Source organism: Quercus suber, unplaced genomic scaffold (genome assembly GCF_002906115.3).
Source record: "Quercus suber isolate HL8 unplaced genomic scaffold, Cork oak 2.0 scaffold_473, whole genome shotgun sequence".
In the NCBI taxonomy this organism is placed as follows: domain Eukaryota; kingdom Viridiplantae; phylum Streptophyta; class Magnoliopsida; order Fagales; family Fagaceae; genus Quercus; species Quercus suber.
The window spans coordinates 262704-284814 of NW_027069924.1; the positions used below are offsets into that span (position 1 = coordinate 262704).

The following is a 22111-nucleotide window of genomic DNA, read 5'->3' on the forward strand; positions in this document are numbered from 1 at the left end:
GGGCCTGAGAGCATGATTGCCCTTCACCTCCTCCGCCGCGTGTCAAGCTCTCCCATTCTCTTGGTGCCAAATAAAAGCACGAGTTGACACTTCCCTCCGGCTAGCTTCTCCTTAGGGCGGCTCCACCTGGGCCTCTGATTGTAGGAATAGCAGGTGGCTATTAGCTTGTAAATTTGCTTGTAGAACAGGCCTACCTGAGCCTCTGATTGTAATATGTAATTTTTCTATGCATGAAATAATAATATCAAGATCTTTCTTTGTTTGTTTTGTTTTCTCTCTTTTTTTTTTCTTTTTTTTTTCTTTTTTTTTTTTTTGCTGCCAAATCTTCCATATACCCTTTTTTTTTTTTTTTTAACTTACTATAAAACGAATACTTAGAACTTAGAACACTTATCTTTTTCAACCTACTGTAAAACGAATACTTAGAACTTAGAACACTTACCTGGTGCGCCGGCCAGCACCCTAATCCTTCCCCACAGACGGCGCCAATTGTAAGGACTCAATTTGGATTGACCCTGAGTGATGGGTTTTCAGCCCAATAAGCCCAAACAATACATTTATAGAGAGTGGGGTGAAAGGTTTAGGTGCTGGCCGTCGATCACCAAGCATGAACTTTCTCATAAAAAAGAAAAATGCTAAGAGTTTCTTTACCAATAGGGGGATGCTCCTCGGCCTGTGGCCGAGGAGGCCTTATTGTTCTCCCTTTTTTTCTCCCCCCCTTTTTTTACTTTACTAACTTTTCTTTTATAGTTTTCATCTTCCTATCCCCTCCTTCCATCTGTTGATCATCTATTTGCCTTCTTTTCTGGCCGTCCGTCCCATCAGAGGCCTTATCGGTACTCAAGTGGTTCACTCTGATCAACGTTATCCTGCCAAGGGGGTTACCTCCCCATTAATGCGGCCAGGGGGAGTTAGTTGAATGCATTAAATGTGAGAGTGACAGCTTGCTTTGGGGTTAGTCTCTCCCCAAAATCACCTTCGTCAGGCCGAGGATAAGGTGGTCCTCGGTGTGAATTAGGAAGGAAAGGCTTTCCCTCACCTTGGCCCTGAATAGCCTGTGCTCCTCGGCCTGGGCCTTGGGCCTGCTACATGATGGGCCGAGGCCATCAGGCCCATGGGCCCCACAATTATCTATTGTAGTGCATTAATAATTTATATTTAAATGAATTTATATAATTATTTTTATAAACTCTATATAGAAAATAATTTATAGTTGGAATAATAATAATAATAAATTTAGATTATGACATTCTTACTTATATTTAGTTGTTTTGAGAACAATTGTCACAAAAGTTATAAAAAAAATTAAATATTTGTGAATTTACTAAAATTAATCTTAATCCGTTAAATTTCCTAACTCCTTTGTGTGTGTGTGCGCGTGCGCATGCACATGTGTTTGTGTGGAACTAATATGGTAGTACGTATTCTATATAATTAGAAAGATTACTAATATAATAAATATGTTTATTTTGTTATTTTAATTATTTTAAGCATAATGAAATTTTAATATCATTTTTCTAAGATTTATATAAAAAATAATTGATTTTTTTTTTTAATGTGAGAAACAATAGATTTGAAATATGGCATTTTTACTCAAATTTAGTTATTTTTGCAACAATTGAAACCATGTCCAACAAAAAGGGGAAATTTTTTTTAGTAACACACAATCAAGAATGTAATAAAAAAAAAAGGATAAAAGAAAAAAGGAAAAGAAAGATATATAAAATAACTACTCTTAGTATATTCCTATTTTGTCTATATATAAAATAACTAAAGATTACAATTTTTTACAATGAAACTTATTGAAATATTTTTTTTATACATTGATAGTTGGGAGTGAGGATCTGAATCCTGGATATTTCAATTGGAAATTGAGGTCCCAATTAGTTGAGTTATAATATTTTTGGCAAAACTTATCAAAAAATTGAAGAAAACTAATAATAAGTTGCACCGCATATCGTGCGGAAATTCAACTAGTTGAAACTAATGAAAAAATCCTAATAGGACTACAATTTTGAATTTGAGGACGAAAATTTTGCAGCCCTATCTTAAAGGCCACGTATATGATTAAGTTAAGTGAGAGAAAAAAAAAATCTTATACGGCTAATAAGGCTATTCTATAAGGGGCTTGCTTTTAAATTTTAAGTAGAGATTAAGTTTTCAAGTGATAGTTGAAAAACCCCAAAAAAAGAAGAAGTGATAGTTGAGGACAAAGAACGAGTCTTTTTGTGATTGTTAAAAAATTAATCTATGTAAACCGATGGATTGCATAGGTGAAAAAAATTAATCTATGGATAAAGAAAAGAAAAATACAATATATATATATATATATATCTGTGAAAAGTCTGAACTTTGAAGTCATCAGTTGTATTTGGAGATTTAAATAATTTTTTGAGACATGTTGTTTTAAGAGTTTTGGACAATATAACTTGGTCATTGGATGATTTATGTGAATGATGTGTTTATTTATTTATATATTTTCTAACTTTATCTTATATATATGATGCAATTTTTTTATTGTTATAATTTATTAATTTACCTAAATGGAGTATTTTTATTTAGTCACTTTTTATAATTATAAAATATATTATTTAATTTTTTTTTTTACATGTATTATTTAATTAATTAAAACTCATTATAATTTATTAATTTACCTAAATGGAGTATTTTTATTTAGTCACTTTTTATAATTATAAAATATATTATTTAATTTTTTTTTTTACATGTATTATTTAATTAATTAAAACTCTACTAATGAACTAGTGAACAAATACCATTTTCGGTACAGTTTTGATAATTATGGTTTGTATTGAATAATAAGCTGTAGGTATGTTGCATGTTAAATTTTTTTCCTTTTTAAACTTTGAGCTTTTTTTAAAATAAAAATTAAAAATAAAATAAATAAAAAAACATGAAAAATTGTAATTGATGGAGTATAAAATAGAAGAAAAAAAATGGGACAATAATCAGAATTTCCAAACAGCGGCTTGGTTTCCAATTCATGCAATCCAGATTCTAGGATAAATGAAAAGAAATATGAAGATAATGAAACCAAATGAAAGTTCAAATTAACCAATCTGGATTCGTAAAAAGTTCTTAATTAGCTAGTACCATACTAAACATTCAAAGAGACCCTAAGTTGCTAGTAATAATCATTTACATGGATTATGATAATCTGAAGGCATTTAATGCTTATTTGGGATTTCATCATCCATTTGATAATTGTAGTAGCCCCCAGGATTTGAAGTGTCGTCTTTTTGATGTCCACTCAATGCATTTGGTATAGATTGCAGGTATCCATTCGTATCATTTGAAGGACAGATTGAAATAACATCCAAGTCTTGATCACTCCTTTCATTTGTAGAAAAGGCTGAAGTCGAAGGCATGAACCCACTTGATTCAGTTGTAGAAAAGTTTGAATGCCATATAGAAGGCATACAGGAACTGAGCTCATCACCTTTCTGTATGGAAGTTTCAGATTTGACAAAAATTGCACTTGATTGTGAAGAATGCATTGAATGATTCCTAGAGTAAAATGGTTCAAAGGCCTGTGGAGTTTCATGATTGGCAGCCATTGGTTGAAAATGATTATGGAAGTTACTAGCTCCATGATTGAAAGCCATTGCTCGAGGATGATTAGAGAACCTACTAGCCATATGAGCAGGTGGAGGAGTTCCATGATTGCTGGTCATTACTCGAGATTGACTAGGGAACATATTAGCCATAGGAGAAAGAGGAGCAGTTCCATGATTGATAGCCATTACTTGAGACTGATTTGAGAACCTTCTAGTCATTGCTTGAGATTGATCAGGTAACATACTAGCCATATGAGCAGGAGGGGTTCCATAACTGCCAGCCAATATTGCTCGAGACTGATCAAAAGGGAACCTACGAGCCCCCATATGAGCAGGATGAAGAGTTCCATTATTGCTAGCCATTGCTTGAATTTGATTGGCAAGAGCATGAACATGTGCATTTTGGTGGAAGGACTGATTCATATGACGCTTCATTGGTGTTGGATCAACATTTGTCAATGGCTCATCCCTATCATTAGCACGTGAAGATTTGGAACTAGCCTTTCGAGTATTAGCCTTGCTTGATGATTTGCTCCCATTTTTCTCATAAATTTTACACAAAACCCATTTATCCAACTGGAAGACACAACAATGATGATTGGAAAAAAAAAAAGAAAAAAAAGAAATCAGAGATTCAAATAAGATTCAAATAATATAAAAGCTAAAAAAAAAATGATAAAATCTACTTACCCTCATGTCATTTTCACTGCTTCTAGTTAGAGGAGGATGCTTAATTTTATATTCGTACATGATCCAATTGGTCTTGTCACCACTTGGAGCTTTTCCTCTATAGAAAACAAGTGTCTTCTTATACCCAACTGTAATTCCCTTATTGGATTCGATCTCTTTGTCAGCTCCAGTAGCCTTCCAATATCCATCACCTGCAGCTCTATCTGGACGTTTTCCATTTGGATACTTTCGATACCTTGGAGTAAAAAAGTACAATTCCTCTTGTTCATCATATTTCTTGTACTCTTCTGTTAATCATCCAAAATGTTACGTTTATACTTGCTCTTTTATATCTTTTATATATGTTAACAAAAAATTAAAAAAAAAAAAAACACATGAAATAAAAAGAGCAATTCTCATACGAATAGAACATTTTTGCTTATTTTTCTACACCAAACAGACGTACCATATATCTATTTAAAGTAAGAAAACTGGAAAGAAACCCAGTAAGACATACATATATACAGCATAGCAACTTTCTGATTAGTAAACTTTAAGTTCTATTCAAATAAAAAAAACGTATATAAACTAGTTAACTACCAATGATTCTTTCTTTCAGATTATAACAATTACCATGCAATATATATCATAAAAAAGAACTAAAGAAAAAATAGGTTCCATTCAAGTCAAAAGAATTAAAGAAAAACTTGAAAGAAACATGTTTCAAGAAGATACCTGCAAGCCACTCAGGGCTGTGGTTATAGAGTTCAACATCCACCATCGAATTCCAAGGCAGGGGTATATTCAAGCACTTCTTGACCAAATAAGAAATGATGAGGTCAAAGTCAGTGGGGCTGAACTTATAGCCAGGTGGGGGAACTTCATTATCAAAGTTGTGGTACTGTTTCTCTGGTTCTTCATCAAACTCAAGAAGCAATTTATTGAGTATTCTCTCTAAACCCAACTCATCCACCTCTTCAGATTGTTGGTTAGGTTCTTCCTCTTGCTCTTCTTCATCGTCAAGATCAGGTTCAGGAGGATCAATAACCACACTTCGTGGTGATGAATATGTCCTTATTGTGTTGCTTCTTGGTACGTTCAGGGCTTGGAGTGATTGTGTTGCAGGATTTATATTGGAAATCATGACTTGGTTTGTGATACCAGGAGCCATGAGACTCGGCTTGTTGTTTTGCTGATTATGATTAGCCATCATATAATCGACTTGTTTTGCTGATGATTATGATTAGACTCCATACTCTACTCTGGCTTTCTCTCTCTCTCCTTTTATACTTAGTAAAGAAGTCCACTCCGTTTCAGACTCTATTTTCAGGTATCTTTGTGAGCATAGGACACCACCTCCGGAGTTATTGGGTAAACACTAAACTCGTTATCCTTAGATATATCTAATACAATTAAATCATATCTTCCGAAATAAGAGGACTACGTAAGTTGAAAAGTCCGAATATTTTGCACCATATCATAAAATATCACGTTAGTGAAGTGGAGAGGAAAAAAAAAAAAAAGAAGAGACCGACTTCAATTTCTCTAAGCTCACGTGGAACATAAAAAATACAATAGTGATATCATTTTTATGTAAGTTTTTGTTTTTACATATATAATGGTAAAGATTTTGTGATTTAATATTTTAAACTTGACAAGCCATGACCACAACTCAAAGAAATAGAATCCTACACAATTCATCTCATGAAACAGGGAGAAACAGAGAACTGCTTGGTACATCTTGATTCAGTAATAGACTTGAGGACTTAAATTGTTCAACCTGAAATAAATAATCAAATACATATCTAGGGAAGGAACTTAAGTTCTTTGTTCAAAAATTTAAAAAAATTAGAATATCAATACTAGAGGTTGACACAGTTGCATTAATTTATTAATTATTATTTGTATTTTTTATGTTGAAAAAATTGAATAATAGGATTTTATAATTAAGAGTTTTGTAAGTCAGTTGTCATGTCTTAATATTTTCAAGGCCTAACTAATGTGTGGATGGACAATTAATATGTGGCATAGGAGTTGTCTCTATGGCTATGAGAGTGGAGTCATTTGAGAGGGGCATAGAACTCTCAAGTGATAGAGAGAAATTAGGTAAAGGTTATTGGGTTTTTGTGTTTTGTGAAAAAAAAAAAAAAAAAAAAAAAAAAAAAAAAAAAAAAAAAAAATTTTTTTTTTATACTAGGATTTGTAATTGATTTGTTGTTATTGTTTTTGCTTAGACCAGATTTATGATTTGTTCAAAAAAATTTCTTATTATCCGGATATGTGCATTTTTTATTATAAAATTTTCTTGTTATCTATTTGTTGGATTTCTTGTGTCAATTTGTAAATTTGGGGGGAGGGGGGAGTATATAAATTCAAAAGCCAGAATTAAAATTATTTTTGTTAAAATACATACTAGTATATATTTTTTTCAAGGGTTGAGGGTGGCCATGCCCCCCTCAACCCTTGAGTAGTTCCATCCCTGTACATATCCCATTATCATTTCAAACTTTCAATTGCTAAAATATTTTTTGTTCAAAATACTTCTTGAGATGAATCGAAAAACCAGGATTTAATTAGCACAAAACTTTAGCAAAGAACAATTACTATTCATTAAGTTCAAAATCACAATTTCTGCAGCACTTGCCTGTAGAGAGGACCAATCACCAAATATTTTTTTTCATGTGGATAAATCGTTATACTTATATTGATGAGAAACCAAAATTACACAACAGGACGATACAGACCAAAAACATGAACAAGAAGTAAAGAATCCCAAACTAAGCAACATAGCTAATTAACCCTGACATACCAAACCAAGCCTACTAATTGAAAAAAAAAATGTAAAACAAATGCCAATGACAAAGGCCATCACATCACTACTGAGTACCCATTCACCTTCTCTTTTGCAAACTACCAAACAGTATCTTTCAGCCAATGTAATTAGATATGGTGAAACAGTTAGAAGCTCTGCTTCACAAACTGATGGCTGTGTCAATCATTAAAACTATAAAACTTTGGTTAGCTTACTATAAAACAGTACCAAACAGTATCATGCTAAACATTCAAAGGGCCACTAAGTTGCTAGTAATCATTCACAAGGCCTTTTTGTCATCTGAAAGCTTCCAACGCTAATTTGGGACAATATCAACTTCTCTCATTTCTCTGATAAAGCCTACACAAAATCCAATTATCCAACTGGAAGACACAAAATTCAATAGTAGTTAGATTTACAATAGAAGACAACAATGACTTTTGAAATTAAAATAAATAAATTAATTAAAAAAAAAAAAACAGAAATTCAAATAATATAAAAGCTAAAACAAAAGGATAAATCTACTTACCCTCATGTCATTTTCAGTAATAGGATGATCAATTGTATATTCATCCACGATCCAATTTGTCTTGTCACCACTTTGAGGTTTTCCTTCATAGAAAACAAGTTTCCTCTTATGCCCAATTACAATTTCCTTAGATTTGATTGCCTTGTCAGCTCCCGTAGCCTTCCAATATCCATTACCAGTTACTCGATTTGGACGTTTTCCATTTTGATACTTTTGTTTCCTTGGAGTAAAAAAGTACCAAGCTTTTTCTTCACGGTTGCCGTATTGTTCTGTTAAATCATCCAAAATGTTATATTTTTACTTGGTTTTTTTCTTATATATGTTAACAAAAGTAAGAAAGCGAGCTTAAAAAATTGCTCATGACAACTTGTCTGAAAAATCTTTTCTTATACATGTTTTTCTACACCAAGCTTACAGTACTATCTCTTTACAAATATCAAAACACAGATCAATTATTGTGAATCCATGATGCATCCATGCACAATAGTTTCTGCTTGAGTGATTCATCACATTAGTTTGAAGTTTATATACTGTTGAGTAATTTTGAAAGAGAGTTGCAAAAGAATTAAAGAATAAAGAACGTGATTTACTTAAACAAGAAGGTTGTAATGTGGAAGAGATTATATTTTTTTAAAAGAGATGCTATACAATGAAAATTAAAGGATGTGCCCTGCTAATGATTCTTTCTTTTAGATTAATTACAATTAGCAAAAAAACTTTAAAATTAAACTGGTTGATCCATTCAACTCAAAACAATTAAGAAAAATAAAAAAGAAATGCAGTAAAGCGTACATGTATGTAACCACATAATATGGCTTGACAATGATTCTTTCTTTCAGAATGATTACACTTAGAAAAAGAAACATTAACATCATGCAAAGTTATCAAACTGACTGATACATTCAACTGAAAACAATCAAAGAAAATTAAAAAGAAACCCAGTAAAGCATACATGTATGTAACCTATAGTGACTACATAATATGGCTTGCCAATGATTATTTCTTTCAAATTATTAAGATTTAGCAAAAGAAACTTCAACATCAGGCAAAATTATCAAACTGGCTGATCCATTCAACTCAAAACAATCAAAGAAAATTGAAAAGAAACCCAGCAAAGCATACATTTATGGCATGCCATTTCTCTCATACTGCAATATGTATTTCATCAAATTGACTCATGATGCAATGTAAAAAGAATTAAAGAAAACTAAAAAGAAATATGTTTCAAACCTGCAATCAACCCAGGGTTGTGGTTATAGAGTTCTTCAGCATCCTCTACCCAATCATAAGGCAGGGGATAATTCAAGACCTTGTTGATCAAATAATGCACGATGAGGATGTAGTCACTGGGGCAAAACCTACACCCGGGTATGAGGTCTAATTCGGGGTACTCCATTTGTGGCTCCTCACCTAGCTGATGCAGTTTATCATTGAGGAATGTTTTTAAAACCGACACATCCACCTCTTCTAAAGATTGGTTTTCCTCTTCCTCGTCTGGTTCTTCCTCTTCCTCATCTGATTCTTCGCCCTCATCATCATCGAAGTAAAACGTGCCTGATGGAGACGAAGAAAAACTTGTGTCGCTGATTGATGAGTACAGAGGTGAAGTTGGTGATTCTGATTCGTAATTATTAGTGTGATCAGAGTCATGATCAGACTCACTACTATTTTCTAGAGGAATACACATTGCCCCAAAACGAAAGTAACTTTGAAAAACACTCACTCTGTTTAGTTAAAATCTTGAAAGAAATTTTCTAATCTTTACAACACAATAAGAAGATGATTCACTCTGTTCCTTTTTATATACAAAAACAGATTATTGGAACATAAAAGAGGCGGGAAACTCTTAACCGCTCTTAACTAATTTTATAACCGATTCACACGGTTATTTTGGATGAGTATGAAACGGTATCGTTCTGATGTTGAGCATTAACATGTGTTTGTGTGTGTGTGTGTCTCTCTAAGATACGACACCGTATGATTGAAGTTTGTGTGACGTCGTTTTGGGTCTTGCACGACATCGTTTTGAACCCTTTTAAAAAAAAAAAAAAAATTTAGGGAAACAAGAACTGGAAATGAGCTATGAACTTCTTTTGGGTTTACCAAGAATCAATACAGGAATCCTGATAATTATATATTATATTATAGAAATATATGACCAAAAAAAAATATATATATCTATGTGTAATATTTGCATATTTTGAGTCACTTGGCACTAGCACAATTCACGGATTTTGGTAAATTTATACTCAAACATAAAGTTGTGAAATATAACCAAAATAATAATTAAAATAAATATTGAATTTTATTTTAAATAACTTGAAACTTTTCTTGATAAATTTGAAGTAGAAATATAAATTTCTTGAACCTTGGGCAAATTTATGTGTATCTTTTTTCTTTTTTGGATTAAACAATAAGATATCTATTAAAAAAAAAACCACCAGAACAAAGCCATATAGCAAAAATAGACAGGCCACAAAACTACAGAACAGGATTGAAGGAGCCCAAAGTGATCAATTAAACTATACATGCCCTTAACACAACTCAAAGAAACAGAATCCTACGCAATTCAACTCATGAAACAGAGAGAAAAAGAGCATTGCTTGGTTAATATCTTGATTCAGTAATGGACTTAAGGATATGATCATATGAACTGTTCAACCTTAAATGAGTTATCAAATACAGATCTTATTACCATTTTAAACTTTCAATTTCTAAAAATTTGATGTTTAAAATACTTATCGGGTGAATCAAAAACTAGGATCTACAATCAGTACAAAACTTTCGCGAAGAACAAACAGTGTCCATTAAGTTCAGAAGAGGACCAATCACCGTTATATTTTGGATGAATCAGTATAGTTTCATTAATGACAAACGAGAATTACACAACAGGACAATAAAGACCAAACACAGGAACAATAGCTATAGAATCCCAAACTAAACAACAGCGCTATTAGCCCTGACACAGAAAAACAATTCATGTACTGTACAGCCAAACCTACTAATAGAAATAAAAAAGAAACGAAAAGAAAAAAATGCCAATGACAGAGACCATTACATCACTATAGTCTATAGAGCACCTACAGTAAACTAGATGAAAAAAAAAAAAAACAGTTTAGCGATGAAAAAAAATGGCCCATTTGTAGAAAAAAGGCATTTTTTTTTCAAAAATAAGAAATTGTATTAGCATTTGACAACTAATGTAAGAGAGAAATGTGAAGGTGGGAGAGAAAACTGTTTATTACTAATTTTACATGTTAATCTCATGATTAAAGCCTTAAAAATAGATGAATTTGAAGGTATTTTGAATATTAAAATTGAGGACCTCAAATAAAGAAAGCCTCTTTCAAATAATGTTGGTTTCTATGATTAAATCATTGGTATTTGTAATGCAAGCCTAAGTGGATAATAAACTTTGAAATTCCATAACCATATACAACACATGGAACAAGAGGTTGAATTTATCTATACAAAGTTTTGAACAATAACGTATTAAGCAATTTTGCATAACTACTTTACAATTGTTGTAGTTTGTATTGCCAATGTCATCTTCAATTCTTCATTCAGAAACCAGGAAAATTAAAGAGAAAACTCACATGGTTGACAATGTTGAACATTTACACTCTCTAGAGAAAAAAATATCTTGAACTGTTCAACCTTAAATGAGTTATCAAATACAAATCTTATTACCATTTTAAACTTTCAATTTCTAAAAATTTGATGTTTAAAATACTTATCGGGTGAATCAAAAACCAGGATTTACAATCAGTACAAAACTTTCGCAAAGAACAAATATTGTCCATTAAGTTCAACAGAGGACCAATCACCGTTATATTTTGGATGAATCAATATAGTTTCATTGATAACAAACAAGAATTACACAACAGGACAATGTAGACCAAACACAGGAACAACAGCTATAGAATCCAACAACAGAGCTATTAGCCCTGACACAGCAAAACAATTCCTGTACTGTACAGCCAAGCCTACTAATAGAAAAAAGAAAAAAAGAAAAAAGAAAAATGCCAATGACAGAGACCATTACATCACTATAGTCTATAGAGCACCTACAGTAAACTAGAGCATTAGATGAGAGAGTCTTCTGGTCATCAACTACAGCAAGCCATTGCATTCTACACTCTACTGTGAGGGCCATTCTCCTTCTCTTTTGCAAACTTCCAAATGGTATCTTCAGCCAATGTAAGTAGAAATGTTGAAACAATATAGGCTATGCTTCACAAGGTGATGCCTATGTCAATGGGTAATCATCAGAACTATAAAACTTTAGTTAGCTAGCATGTATCATGCTAAATATTTAAAGACCCACTAAGTTGCTAGTAATCATTTACATGGATTATCGTCATCTGAAAGCTTCCGACGCTTATTTGAGAGAATATCATCCATATTCATCCATGGTGCAAGGTCATCGATGCCATAGAAACCAAATTGCAATTCAGGATTTGTATGGTCGCAATCTTCTTGGTGTCCACTCAATTCATTCGGGGGAAAATTTGAATGCACATATCCACTAGATTCGTTTGTAAAAGAATACATACCAGGAATTGGTTCAATCTGAGGAGGAGTTCCATGATTGCCACCTGCTTGACAGTTATTAGCATATCTACTTGATTCATTTGGAAAATAAGTCATACTATGAGTTGGTTCAACCATCTGAGGAGGATTTCCATAATTGCCAACTACTTGAGAGTAATTAGCATGTCCACTTGATTCACTTGGAAAATAAGGCATGCCAGGAATTGGTTCAACCATCTGAGGAGGATTTCCATAATTTCCAACTGCTTGAGAGTCATTAGCATGTCCACTTAGTTCATTTGGAAGAGAAAGCATACTAGGAGTTGGTTCAACCATCTGAGGAGGACCTCCATAATAGCCAACTTCTTTAATGGCAGAAAGCATACTAGGAATTGGTTCAAACATCTGCGGAGGACTTCGATAAGAGCCAACTTCTTTAATGGCATTAGCATATCTACTTGATTTAGGAAAAGAAGGCGTAGCAGGAATTGGTTCAACCATCTGAGTTCTGTTTCTGGCACGTTCTGCTTGCAAATATTTTTCAAAAAGTAGAAGATGTTTTGCCTCATATATTGGATCAAAGTAAAGCTGAGGAAGCTCAGGAATCACAGGATTAATACGTATTCTACTCAAATTTTCATCACTTCTCTTATAAATCCTAGGAGTTGGTTCAACCATCTGAGGAGGACCTCCATAATAGCCAACTGCTTGAGTGGCATTAGCATCTCTACTTGATTTATATGGAGAAGAAGGCATAGCGGGAATTGGTTCAACCATCTGAGTTCTGTCATTGGCACGCTTTGCTTGCAACTTATTAGCATATTCTTCAGTAGGGCGATGCATTCCTTGCACATAGTAAGGTGGAAATTTTGGACGAACCACAGGATTATTACATATTCTGCTCAAATTTTCATCACTTTTCTTATAAATCCTACATAAAACATAGTCATCCCACTGGATGATACAGAATTCAAAGATAGTTATATTACAATAGATGGCAACAATGATGCCTGAAGAAAATCACAAAAGCTTAAAGAAAGTTCAAAGAGCATTTTAATAGTATAAGAGGTAAAACAAAGGATAAGATTTATATACCGTCATCCCATTTTCACTCCCTTTAGTTTGAGGAAGACCTTCAAGTCTATATTCATTCATAACCCAGTTTGTAGGGACACCTTTTGGAGGTTCTCCTTTATAAAAATGTAGTTCCTTCTTAAATCCAACTACAATTCCATTCTCTTGAATTTGCAGCTCACCACCAAAGGCCTCCCAAAATCCATCATTGGTAGATTGGTTTTGACAGATTCCCTTACTCTTCTTTAGATTCTTTCCCTCCACTGAAGTAAAAAAGTACCATTCATTTTCACTTGATTGTGGGTGTTGTCCTGTTAAGAGTTAATCACCCAATGAACAAAAACAGAGTAAAAACAAATATCAAAGCCATGTAAATTGTGCACCTTTACTAGGTCTTTTGACATTAAAAGATTGTGTTGCATATTAGTTCTAACTAAACCATACATGAATATATATTACACAATATGGCATATCCCATGATTTTTTTTCTTTTTTTAGCAAAATAAACTTTCAGCATTGGAAAAGAACAAGTTTCTTCCGTCATCAAACTCAAAACAATTAAAGAAAAGTAAAAAGAAACCATTTAGGTATATAATTTTTCAAGAAAAAACAAAACCTGTAAGCCATTCGGGGCTGTGGTCATAAAGTTCAACATAGACAATCTTGTTCAAAGGAAGTTGTTGATTGAGGACCTTCCTCTTCAAGTACAAAGTGAGAAGCTCAAGATCACTGGGGCAGAACCCAGGTGGGGGATCTTGATTTTTCAAACTGATGCCACAATTGTCTTCCTTGCCATCAGGATCAAGATCAATCACAACAGGTGAAGATGAACTTATAACATTGCTGGTTGGTGCATACAGGGGTTGTGGCAATTGTGTTGTAGTACTAGTACTAGTGCTTATACTGGAAACCACTTGGGCAGTGGTAACAGGAACTTGGTAACTCGGCTTGCTTTGCTCTTCATTAAACTCCATACTTGGAACTCTCTCAAGAAGAAGAAGACTTTGTCATAAATTTAACTCATGAAACTCTCTGTTTCTTGGAGTGATGGCACTTTGGAAAATACGATTACACATTTGATTCAATCTTTCTTTATAATCTTTTGGGGAAAAAAAGGGACTAACCGACTAGCTAATGTGATATAAGTCCAAGTTTAATAAAATCTTGATAATAATAAAAAATAAATCAAAAACTGAATTAAAAAATTCTTTTCTTTTTTCCTGAGTTATATTTCTATCTAGTATCTATTCCAGATTATGGTACTACAATTTTTAATTTGAGTACGTATTTTTTAACCTAAATGCCACGTATGTGATTAAGTATAGAGTGAAAACTGAAAACTCAAAGAAGAAAAAAAAAAAAAAAAGGAAAAAGAAAAGACAAAGCAATTGATATATTCATTTCTATGTTGTTAGTAAATAAACACATGTATAGTATATTATTAATTTATACAGAGTAATACTTATTGTGCCGTATAAACTTTTCCCGCCTCACATATTTACACCTCTTTTATATATATATATGAGATTAAATTCTATAAGGATAGGGTGTAAAACCTATGTTTTACACCATCCAATAAGTGATTGCCACATTAGCATTTTACTTAAAATTGATTAAAATTCAATACATCCTATCATACCTAATAACATCTCAATAGATTCCCAATTTGGTTGGATTTATATATAGGTATTAGAATTGATTGAGTGTGATTGAGTTTATTCTTAAATATGTGATAAGATGATGTGGCATGTTAGGATTGGAGGGGTAAAACATGGGTTTTACACCCCATCCTTATAGAATTTAATCTCATATATATATATATATATGAATTTAAATTTTATTTCATATTTAAATCCTTTCTAATTAGAATCTCACTAAATCATATTTTCTTAAATTTTTCTATAAAAAAATATAAATTAAAAAAAAAAAAACACTTGTACAAGAAAGAGAGAAATATGTTCTAACACACATAAGGGAAAAAAATAAAGCAAGTACCACGAGGGAAAAAAAGGGAGAGATAAGACAATGGCGAAGCTACAAATTTTCACTTGGGAGCTAAACTATGGTATTCATAAATGGGCCAAAATATAAACATAAAAATTTTATAATTTTATTGTAACCTAATTTTTTTATTTTTTTTTTCATATATTAAGTATTTTTTTTAATCAAATTGTGAATAACTAGATCTTATTGCGATATATCATTTGTACGTTTGTATATTAGATTTCAAATAAAAAAAAATTATAATTATAATGAATTATAATAATATGAGATAATAAATATTTTTATTATTTTGGTTTATATGCTAACTAAGTGAATGAAGGAATATATGAACATTAAATTTTTCTATAAAAAAATATAAATTAAAAAAAAAAAAACACTTGTACAAGAAAGAGAGAAATATGTTCTAACACACATAAGGGAAAAAAATAAAGCAAGTACCACGAGGGAAAAAAAGGGAGAGATAAGACAATGGCGAAGCTACAAATTTTCACTTGGGAGCTAAACTATGGTATTCATAAATGGGCCAAAATATAAACATAAAAATTTTATAATTTTATTGTAACCTAATTTTTTTATTTTTTTTTTCATATATTAAGTATTTTTTTTAATCAAATTGTGAATAACTAGATCTTATTGCGATATATCATTTGTACGTTTGTATATTAGATTTCAAATAAAAAAAAATTATAATTATAATGAATTATAATAATATGAGATAATAAATATTTTTATTATTTTGGTTTATATGCTAACTAAGTGAATGAAGGAATATATGAACATTATCTCCTTCATTAATTGATTATGCATTTTGCTTCTTTTTCTTTTTTTTTTTTGAAAGAAAACACATTAAACTTTATTAAGAAAATCCAGCAATGTCAATTAGAACAACATTAAGTAATGGTGGTGTGTCCATCCACACCAAAAAATCTAAAATATAAAAAGCATGTCTTGCTAACTTATGTGCAACTTTATTATCCTCTCTCTTTACATGAGAGTAAAATAATTGATTAAAAAAACTAGTATTAAATCTAATATCATCAATTAACAAACCATCCGAGGATAGATAGGAGCTATTATTGATCAACGCCATAGCCAACACCCAAGAGTCCGGCTCCAAGACACCGCGATGAAATCCCATCTGTGATGCAAATGCCAATGCTGTTGAGGCTGTCAGGGCCTCAATCTCCAAGGCCGTGTATATCTGTGGTAGCTGTTTAGACATAGAAGTCAAAACCATGCCGTTGTCGTCTCGGATCACCACACCAATGCCCCATTTTTTCTGTTTTTTGAAAGTAGCGCCATCACAGTTAATTTTCACCATTCCTTGTGTTGGAGGACGCTACCTGGTCTGAGTGGAAGTGGCTGCAAAACGAGGATAGGATGGCAGAGGTAGAGTCTATGCAAACTCGGCAACACGCTCTTTTGCCGTTGCAGCAATCAGATGAGCGCTTATACTGGGTTTGTTCAAGCGTACCTGATTCCTTTTGAGCCCAGATTAGCCAAGCCGAAGTTGAGAACAGCTCCAGGTTCTGCTGGTTTGTGACGAGCAACGATAGTAGTTCCTTGAAGTCCACAAAGGTGCGGTTTCTTCGACAGTGCCACTGCGTGTCATCATCCCAAACCACATCTAATTCGCTGCATGATCAGAGAGCGTGGAGTGAGGATTCTGGTACCTGCTTGCATCGATCACAGGTCGGGCTCTCAAGGATAGTTCAACGCACCAGATTTTCTTTGGTTGGCAGTGAGTTTCGGCATGCCCTCCACATAAATTTTTTTATTTTGTTAGGAACTTGCACAGACCAGATTGTCCACCACAGAAGTTTGTCTAGCATCCTCTGCTCTTCATCCAACTCAGTTTGCTCTTCTGCTTTCAAGAAACTATACCCGGACTTAGTGGTGTAGCTGCCATTGTTTGTGAATGGCCAGAACAGGCTATCCTCTGCCTCACACCGTGAGAGTGGGATGGCTCTGATCAATTCCGCTTCCACAGGGGTGAAGATGCCATCTATCATCTCATGGTTCCACTGCCTTGTAGTTTCCTCAATCAAAATCTCCACCTTAGCCTCTGCCAATGTTTCAACCATAGGCGAAAGAACCTGTGGTGGATTCTTCCTTGGTAACCAATGGTTTTGCCATATGCTCACTGCCTTGCCATTCCCAATCCTCCAACGGCAGCCCCTAATTAAAACATCCCTTCCATGTAAGATACTAATCCAAGCATGTGAACCACCACTTGTGTGTATTCCCTCCATAATTGTACAATTTGGAAAGAAGCGTGCCTTGAAGACTTTGTAAAATAAGGAATCCAGATTTTGCAGGAGTCTCCAAGCTTGTTTTGCTTAAAAACACAATTCAAAATTTAATATATGCATATATACACTAACATATTAAATACTTGGTTAGTTGATTTCCTATATCATTTTATAATTAAGATGACAAAAGTATGTCATTCTTTTTTATTTTGAAACATTATAATACAAAATAAACATATATAGTCATTCTTAGTCCCTAATTTTTCATTCAAAGTTGTAATTTACAATTACTTAGGTCTATTTACGTGTATTTCATTTTCATTTTTTATGTAGTATTTTTAGAACATTTTAAAAAAAATTGAAATGCATACATTTTCTACACGGTATATACTCTATCAAGCATAGTACTAACTATGTTATGTTCATTTCTTGTATCAGGTTGTTGGATCCTAAATCAAACCACAAGGTAAATTGGGTCATCCATTCAAGATCTGTGAGAGTTTGGTATTAAGGAAAGTAATTAAGTGTATTTGAAAAAAATAAATAAAGCACTCTTATTGGACGCAATTTAATTTCAAATATATAGTTGATTTTGGTTAAGTTTGGTTTGATCATATAAGAAGAAACAATGAACAAATCCAAATTCAAGTAAACCTGATAGAAACTTAGGAAGCTTCTGATTAAATAAATGCAAGATTTCTTCAATATCAGTATCATTGTTATCTAAAATTTAGGGTTTGGGGCTATATAAAAGATATAAATTTTTAAAATGATGTCCTCTTAATAAAAGGAAAGTAAAATAACTCAACTCACAATAAATCATAATTTGGCAAATAACTCAAATTTCTTGCTAAATCACAATTGGGATTGACCTGTGCAACACAATTTGCAATTTGATTTCCTGTTTTGTAGGTATATTGAATAGAACTTACAAAACTGTTTTCATTTCTAAAACATTTTTTCTAAAGATTCAAAGAGACCCTAAGCTTTGACAAACTAATCTATAAGGACTTCTTTATTAGCTAGTATCATCATTCATCATACTAAACATTCAAAGCGACCCTACACTGCTGGTAAAAATCATTTACAAGGATTATGATCATGATCAGAAAGCTTTTGAATCTGGGACATTATTATCTATTTGATAATTGTTGGAAAGTTATGGATTTGATGCTAAGCTGTAATCCCCAGGTTTTGAGGTGTCCTTGTTTTCTTGATATCCACTTGATTCAACGAATGACTGGTATCATTTGGAGAAAAGGTCAAATGCATGTATCTACTCCATTCATTTGTGGCAAAGACCGGAGTTGAAGGCATGTATCCATTAGATTCATTTGTCAAAAAGCTCAAATGCCCTAAAGTAGGCATATGGGAAATGGGTTCACCTTTCTTGATAGAAGTCTCATAATTGCCAACCATTGCATTCAATTCTGTAGAATGCAATAAAGGATGCCTAGAATAAAATGGTTCAACCATTTGAGGAGCAGTTTCATGATTGCTAGCCACACCTTGAAACTGATTATGGAAGTTACTAACCGTATAAGCATTACAAGTTCCATAGTTGCTAGCCAAAGTTTGAAACAGATTAGGAAAGCTACTAGTTATATTATCATGAGGAAGAGTTCCATAGTTGCTAGCCACAGTTTGAAACAGATTAGGAAAGCTACTAGTTATATTATCATGAGGAAGAGTTCCATATTTGCTAGCCATTGCTCGAAACCCATTAGGGAACCTACTAACATGCATATGAGCAAAAGCAGGTACATTTTGGTAGGACTGGTTTATAAAATCCAAAACTTCAACTATTTTCATATCAACATTTTTCATTGGCTCATTTCTATCATTAGCATGTGAGAATGTGGGATAACCTTTTGAGTATGACTCTTGCTTGATTTGCTCTCATTTTTCTGATAAATCATACACAAAACCCATTTATCCAACTGCAAGACACAAAATTCAATAATACTTAGATCTAAAATAAATGATAACAATGATGTTTGAAAAAGAAATCTGACATTGAAATAATATTTTAGTAATATAAAAAGGCTAAAACAAAAGAATAAAATCTACTTACCCTCATGTCAGTTTCACTTGTTTTAGTTACAGGAGGATGATTAATTCTATGTTCATTCATGATCCAATTAGTCTTGTCACCCTTTGGAGCTTCTCCTCTATAGAAAACAAGTTTCTTCTTATACCCAACTACAAGTTCCTTGAATTTGATTGCAGTGTCAGTTCCGGTGGCCTTCCAATATCCATCACCTGCGGCTCGATTTGGATGCTTTCCATTTCGATACTTTAGTTCCCTTGGAGTAAAAAAGTACCATTTTTTTTTGTCCATATTGCTTGTACTCTTCTGTTAGTCATTCAAAATGTTACATTTAAAAATTTTCTCATGAAAAACATGCATGAAATAAAATAAAGCAATTTGCATATGAATAGAACTTTTTTTATACAAGCTTTTCTATACCAAAGAGATAGTACTATTTGTTTACAAATATCAAAACACAAATCAATTATTGTGATGTAACGGTGCGCCATGGTTTCCAATTGAGCAATTTTGTAAACTGTAGAGTAATTTTGAAAGAGAGTTTCAAAATAATTAAGATTGTATTTTAGTGTGGGAAGGGATTATATTTAAATAAACAGAATTTTAAAACAGATGTTATAAATGGATCCAAGAGGGGAATCTTAATAATGGGATTAAATAATAATCTGAGGAGACTAAAAATTCTATAGTGGATCATATGTAAACAATGGTACAAATATGTATTCACAGTACTTGAGGTTTTTTAGTGTAACAAACCTCCCTAAGATTTTTTTAATAAGAAGATATAAGAGATTTTGTGTCAACAGTTTACACATAAAGTAGTACTATAGTTTTTTTTTAAAGTATTATGCTCAAAACTTAATGGGGTTTTATCTATCTTTTAGGGGAAAACCGAAGTGGTTTGTTTATTTTTCCAATATTTGTCTATATCCATTATTCACTCTTTCAGATTAATAAAAATTAACAAAATAAACTTTAAGATCATGCAAAATTATCAAACTGACTGATCTATCCAACTCAAAACATCAGAGAAAACTGAGACTTAAACACCATGCAATATATATGTGTGTGTGTGAATCTGTTACTACATAATATAGCATATATACCAATGATTCTTTCTTTTCGATTAATAACAATTAACAAAAGAAACTTAAACGCAAAGCAATATAAATCATCAAATTGACTGATGCATTGGAGTAGAAAAGAACAAGTTCAAGTTTCAACCCAAAACAATCAAAGAAAAGTTATAAAGGATGTTTGGAGAAGAACCTGCAAGCCACTCGGGGCTGTGGTCATAGAGTTGAACATCCACAATCCGATTCCAAGGCAAGGAATGATTCAAGACCTTCCTTGATGTAGGACACAATTTACTATTTAATTATTGTAATTTATTATTTTTGGTATTTTATGTAAAAAAAAAACGTTATTTTAGGTTTAGGTGATTTATTTCCTTGTTTTTAGGTGCATTTAATGCTTTTTTAGGTCAAATTTGATTCCTGTTATGGTTAGGTATCAATTAGGAGTTATTTTATATTGTATTTTCTTGTCTGTCAAGTTTTAAGGAGCCCTTAAATAGGCCCCTAAGTTTGTAAACGTTTTTCATAGACTTTTATCAATAAACACAGACTTTTGTCAAATTTTCTTCTGATGGATTCCAGTTTTATCTCCTTGTGGATTCAGGGAAACCCCTCGTGGATTCGAGATTTACTACCAGAAACTAACAGTTTAGTTTCTGTTCCATCAAGAGAGCATCGTGTGTGCTTCTCTTCAGGCTTCCGCTACATCATTCCTGATTAAGTAATGCATGACTTGATCAAAGTCGGCGGGGCTGAACCTAAGCCCTGGTGGGGGTTCCACATGTTCAAAGCTGTGGTACTCCTTCTCTGCTCCCCCATCAAAATCATTGAGGAGTCTGTGTAAATCCAACTCATCCGCCTCTTCTAATTGAAACTTTTTCTCCTCTAGTTTTTCCTCATCTGGATGATCAACCACACTAGGAGATGAATGTGTTGTATGGTTTATATCGGGAACCACTTGGGTTGTTATGTCAGAAACCATCAAAGTCTGCTGTTTTTGCTCATGACTAAACTCCATACTGCTCTCTGGAGAAATAGACATTGCCACAAACTAACTTTGAAACACACACTCTCTCTCTCTTTTATCAACCTTGAAAGGATAGGATTTCTGATAATTCCAAATTTAATCCAATCGATTATCTTTAGAAAAAATGGTAAGAAATAATTGATAAGTCCAAGTTTAATAAAATCAAAACTGAACATCAATGATAATTACAATTTATACAAGGTTGACTGGACCCATCACAAAACGAGTAAATATCATAGGAATAGCAACTTCTTGTAGTTCAAACATCTCTAACTCGTGTACATATTTATGATATGTACCAAACATAAAAGATAAAGATGGGAGTGTTACACTTTTTTTTCAAATGTAAATCTTCTTAAAAGATGTCTCTGAGCTCAAGTAAAACACTGAACACAAGTTATCTTTCTATCACGCAATACAGCAATAGTGATATCATATATAAGTTTTTACCTACTTCGATTTTACTTAGGAAAATTGTTAGTTTACATTGCATTATGAGTGTATTGTAGA

General features: G+C 32.7%; 3 protein-coding genes across 3 annotated transcripts; all 3 read right to left on the reverse strand.

The window, feature by feature from the left end:
• Positions 1–3185: 3185 nt before the first annotated feature.
• Positions 3186–5454, reverse strand: LOC136062986 (uncharacterized). The gene is made up of 3 exons (XM_065762784.1): positions 4980–5454; positions 4266–4552; positions 3186–4151 (listed from the first exon to the last, which is right to left on the reverse strand). Exons 1-3 carry the CDS (start codon positions 5452–5454, stop codon positions 3186–3188), a joined length of 1728 nt encoding a protein of 575 aa, XP_065618856.1.
• A 1934-nt stretch (positions 5455–7388) lies between these two features.
• On the reverse strand, positions 7389–9272 carry LOC112023777 (NAC transcription factor 32-like). Its single transcript, XM_024056399.2, has 3 exons — positions 8816–9272; positions 7586–7854; positions 7389–7439 (listed from the first exon to the last, which is right to left on the reverse strand). The coding sequence occupies exons 1-3, from the start codon at positions 9270–9272 to the stop codon at positions 7389–7391; spliced, it is 777 nt and encodes a 258-aa protein (XP_023912167.1).
• A 9349-nt stretch (positions 9273–18621) lies between these two features.
• LOC112023778 (NAC domain-containing protein JA2L) lies at positions 18622–19789 on the reverse strand. The gene is made up of 3 exons (XM_065762785.1): positions 19523–19789; positions 19317–19388; positions 18622–19224 (listed from the first exon to the last, which is right to left on the reverse strand). Exons 1-3 carry the CDS (start codon positions 19787–19789, stop codon positions 18622–18624), a joined length of 942 nt encoding a protein of 313 aa, XP_065618857.1.
• Positions 19790–22111: the final 2322 nt, after the last annotated feature.

Coding starts and splice junctions, on each gene's coding strand:
- LOC136062986 (XM_065762784.1), bottom strand. CDS start 5,454: ATGGCTAATCATAATCAGCAAAACAACAAGCCGAGTCTCATGGCTCCT. Junction 4,553..4,979: donor CAGCCCTGAGTGGCTTGCAG/GTATCTTCTTGA, acceptor GATGATTAACAG/AAGAGTACAAGAAATATGAT. Junction 4,152..4,265: donor GCAGTGAAAATGACATGAGG/GTAAGTAGATTT, acceptor TGTGTCTTCCAG/TTGGATAAATGGGTTTTGTG.
- LOC112023777 (XM_024056399.2), bottom strand. CDS start 9,272: ATGTGTATTCCTCTAGAAAATAGTAGTGAGTCTGATCATGACTCTGAT. Junction 7,855..8,815: donor CAACCCTGGGTTGATTGCAG/GTTTGAAACATA, acceptor ATGATTTAACAG/AACAATACGGCAACCGTGAA. Junction 7,440..7,585: donor TTACTGAAAATGACATGAGG/GTAAGTAGATTT, acceptor TGTGTCTTCCAG/TTGGATAATTGGATTTTGTG.
- LOC112023778 (XM_065762785.1), bottom strand. CDS start 19,789: ATGGACAAAAAAAAATGGTACTTTTTTACTCCAAGGGAACTAAAGTAT. Junction 19,389..19,522: donor CAAGTGAAACTGACATGAGG/GTAAGTAGATTT, acceptor TGTGTCTTGCAG/TTGGATAAATGGGTTTTGTG. Junction 19,225..19,316: donor GCAAGAGTCATACTCAAAAG/GTTATCCCACAT, acceptor TTTATAAACCAG/TCCTACCAAAATGTACCTGC.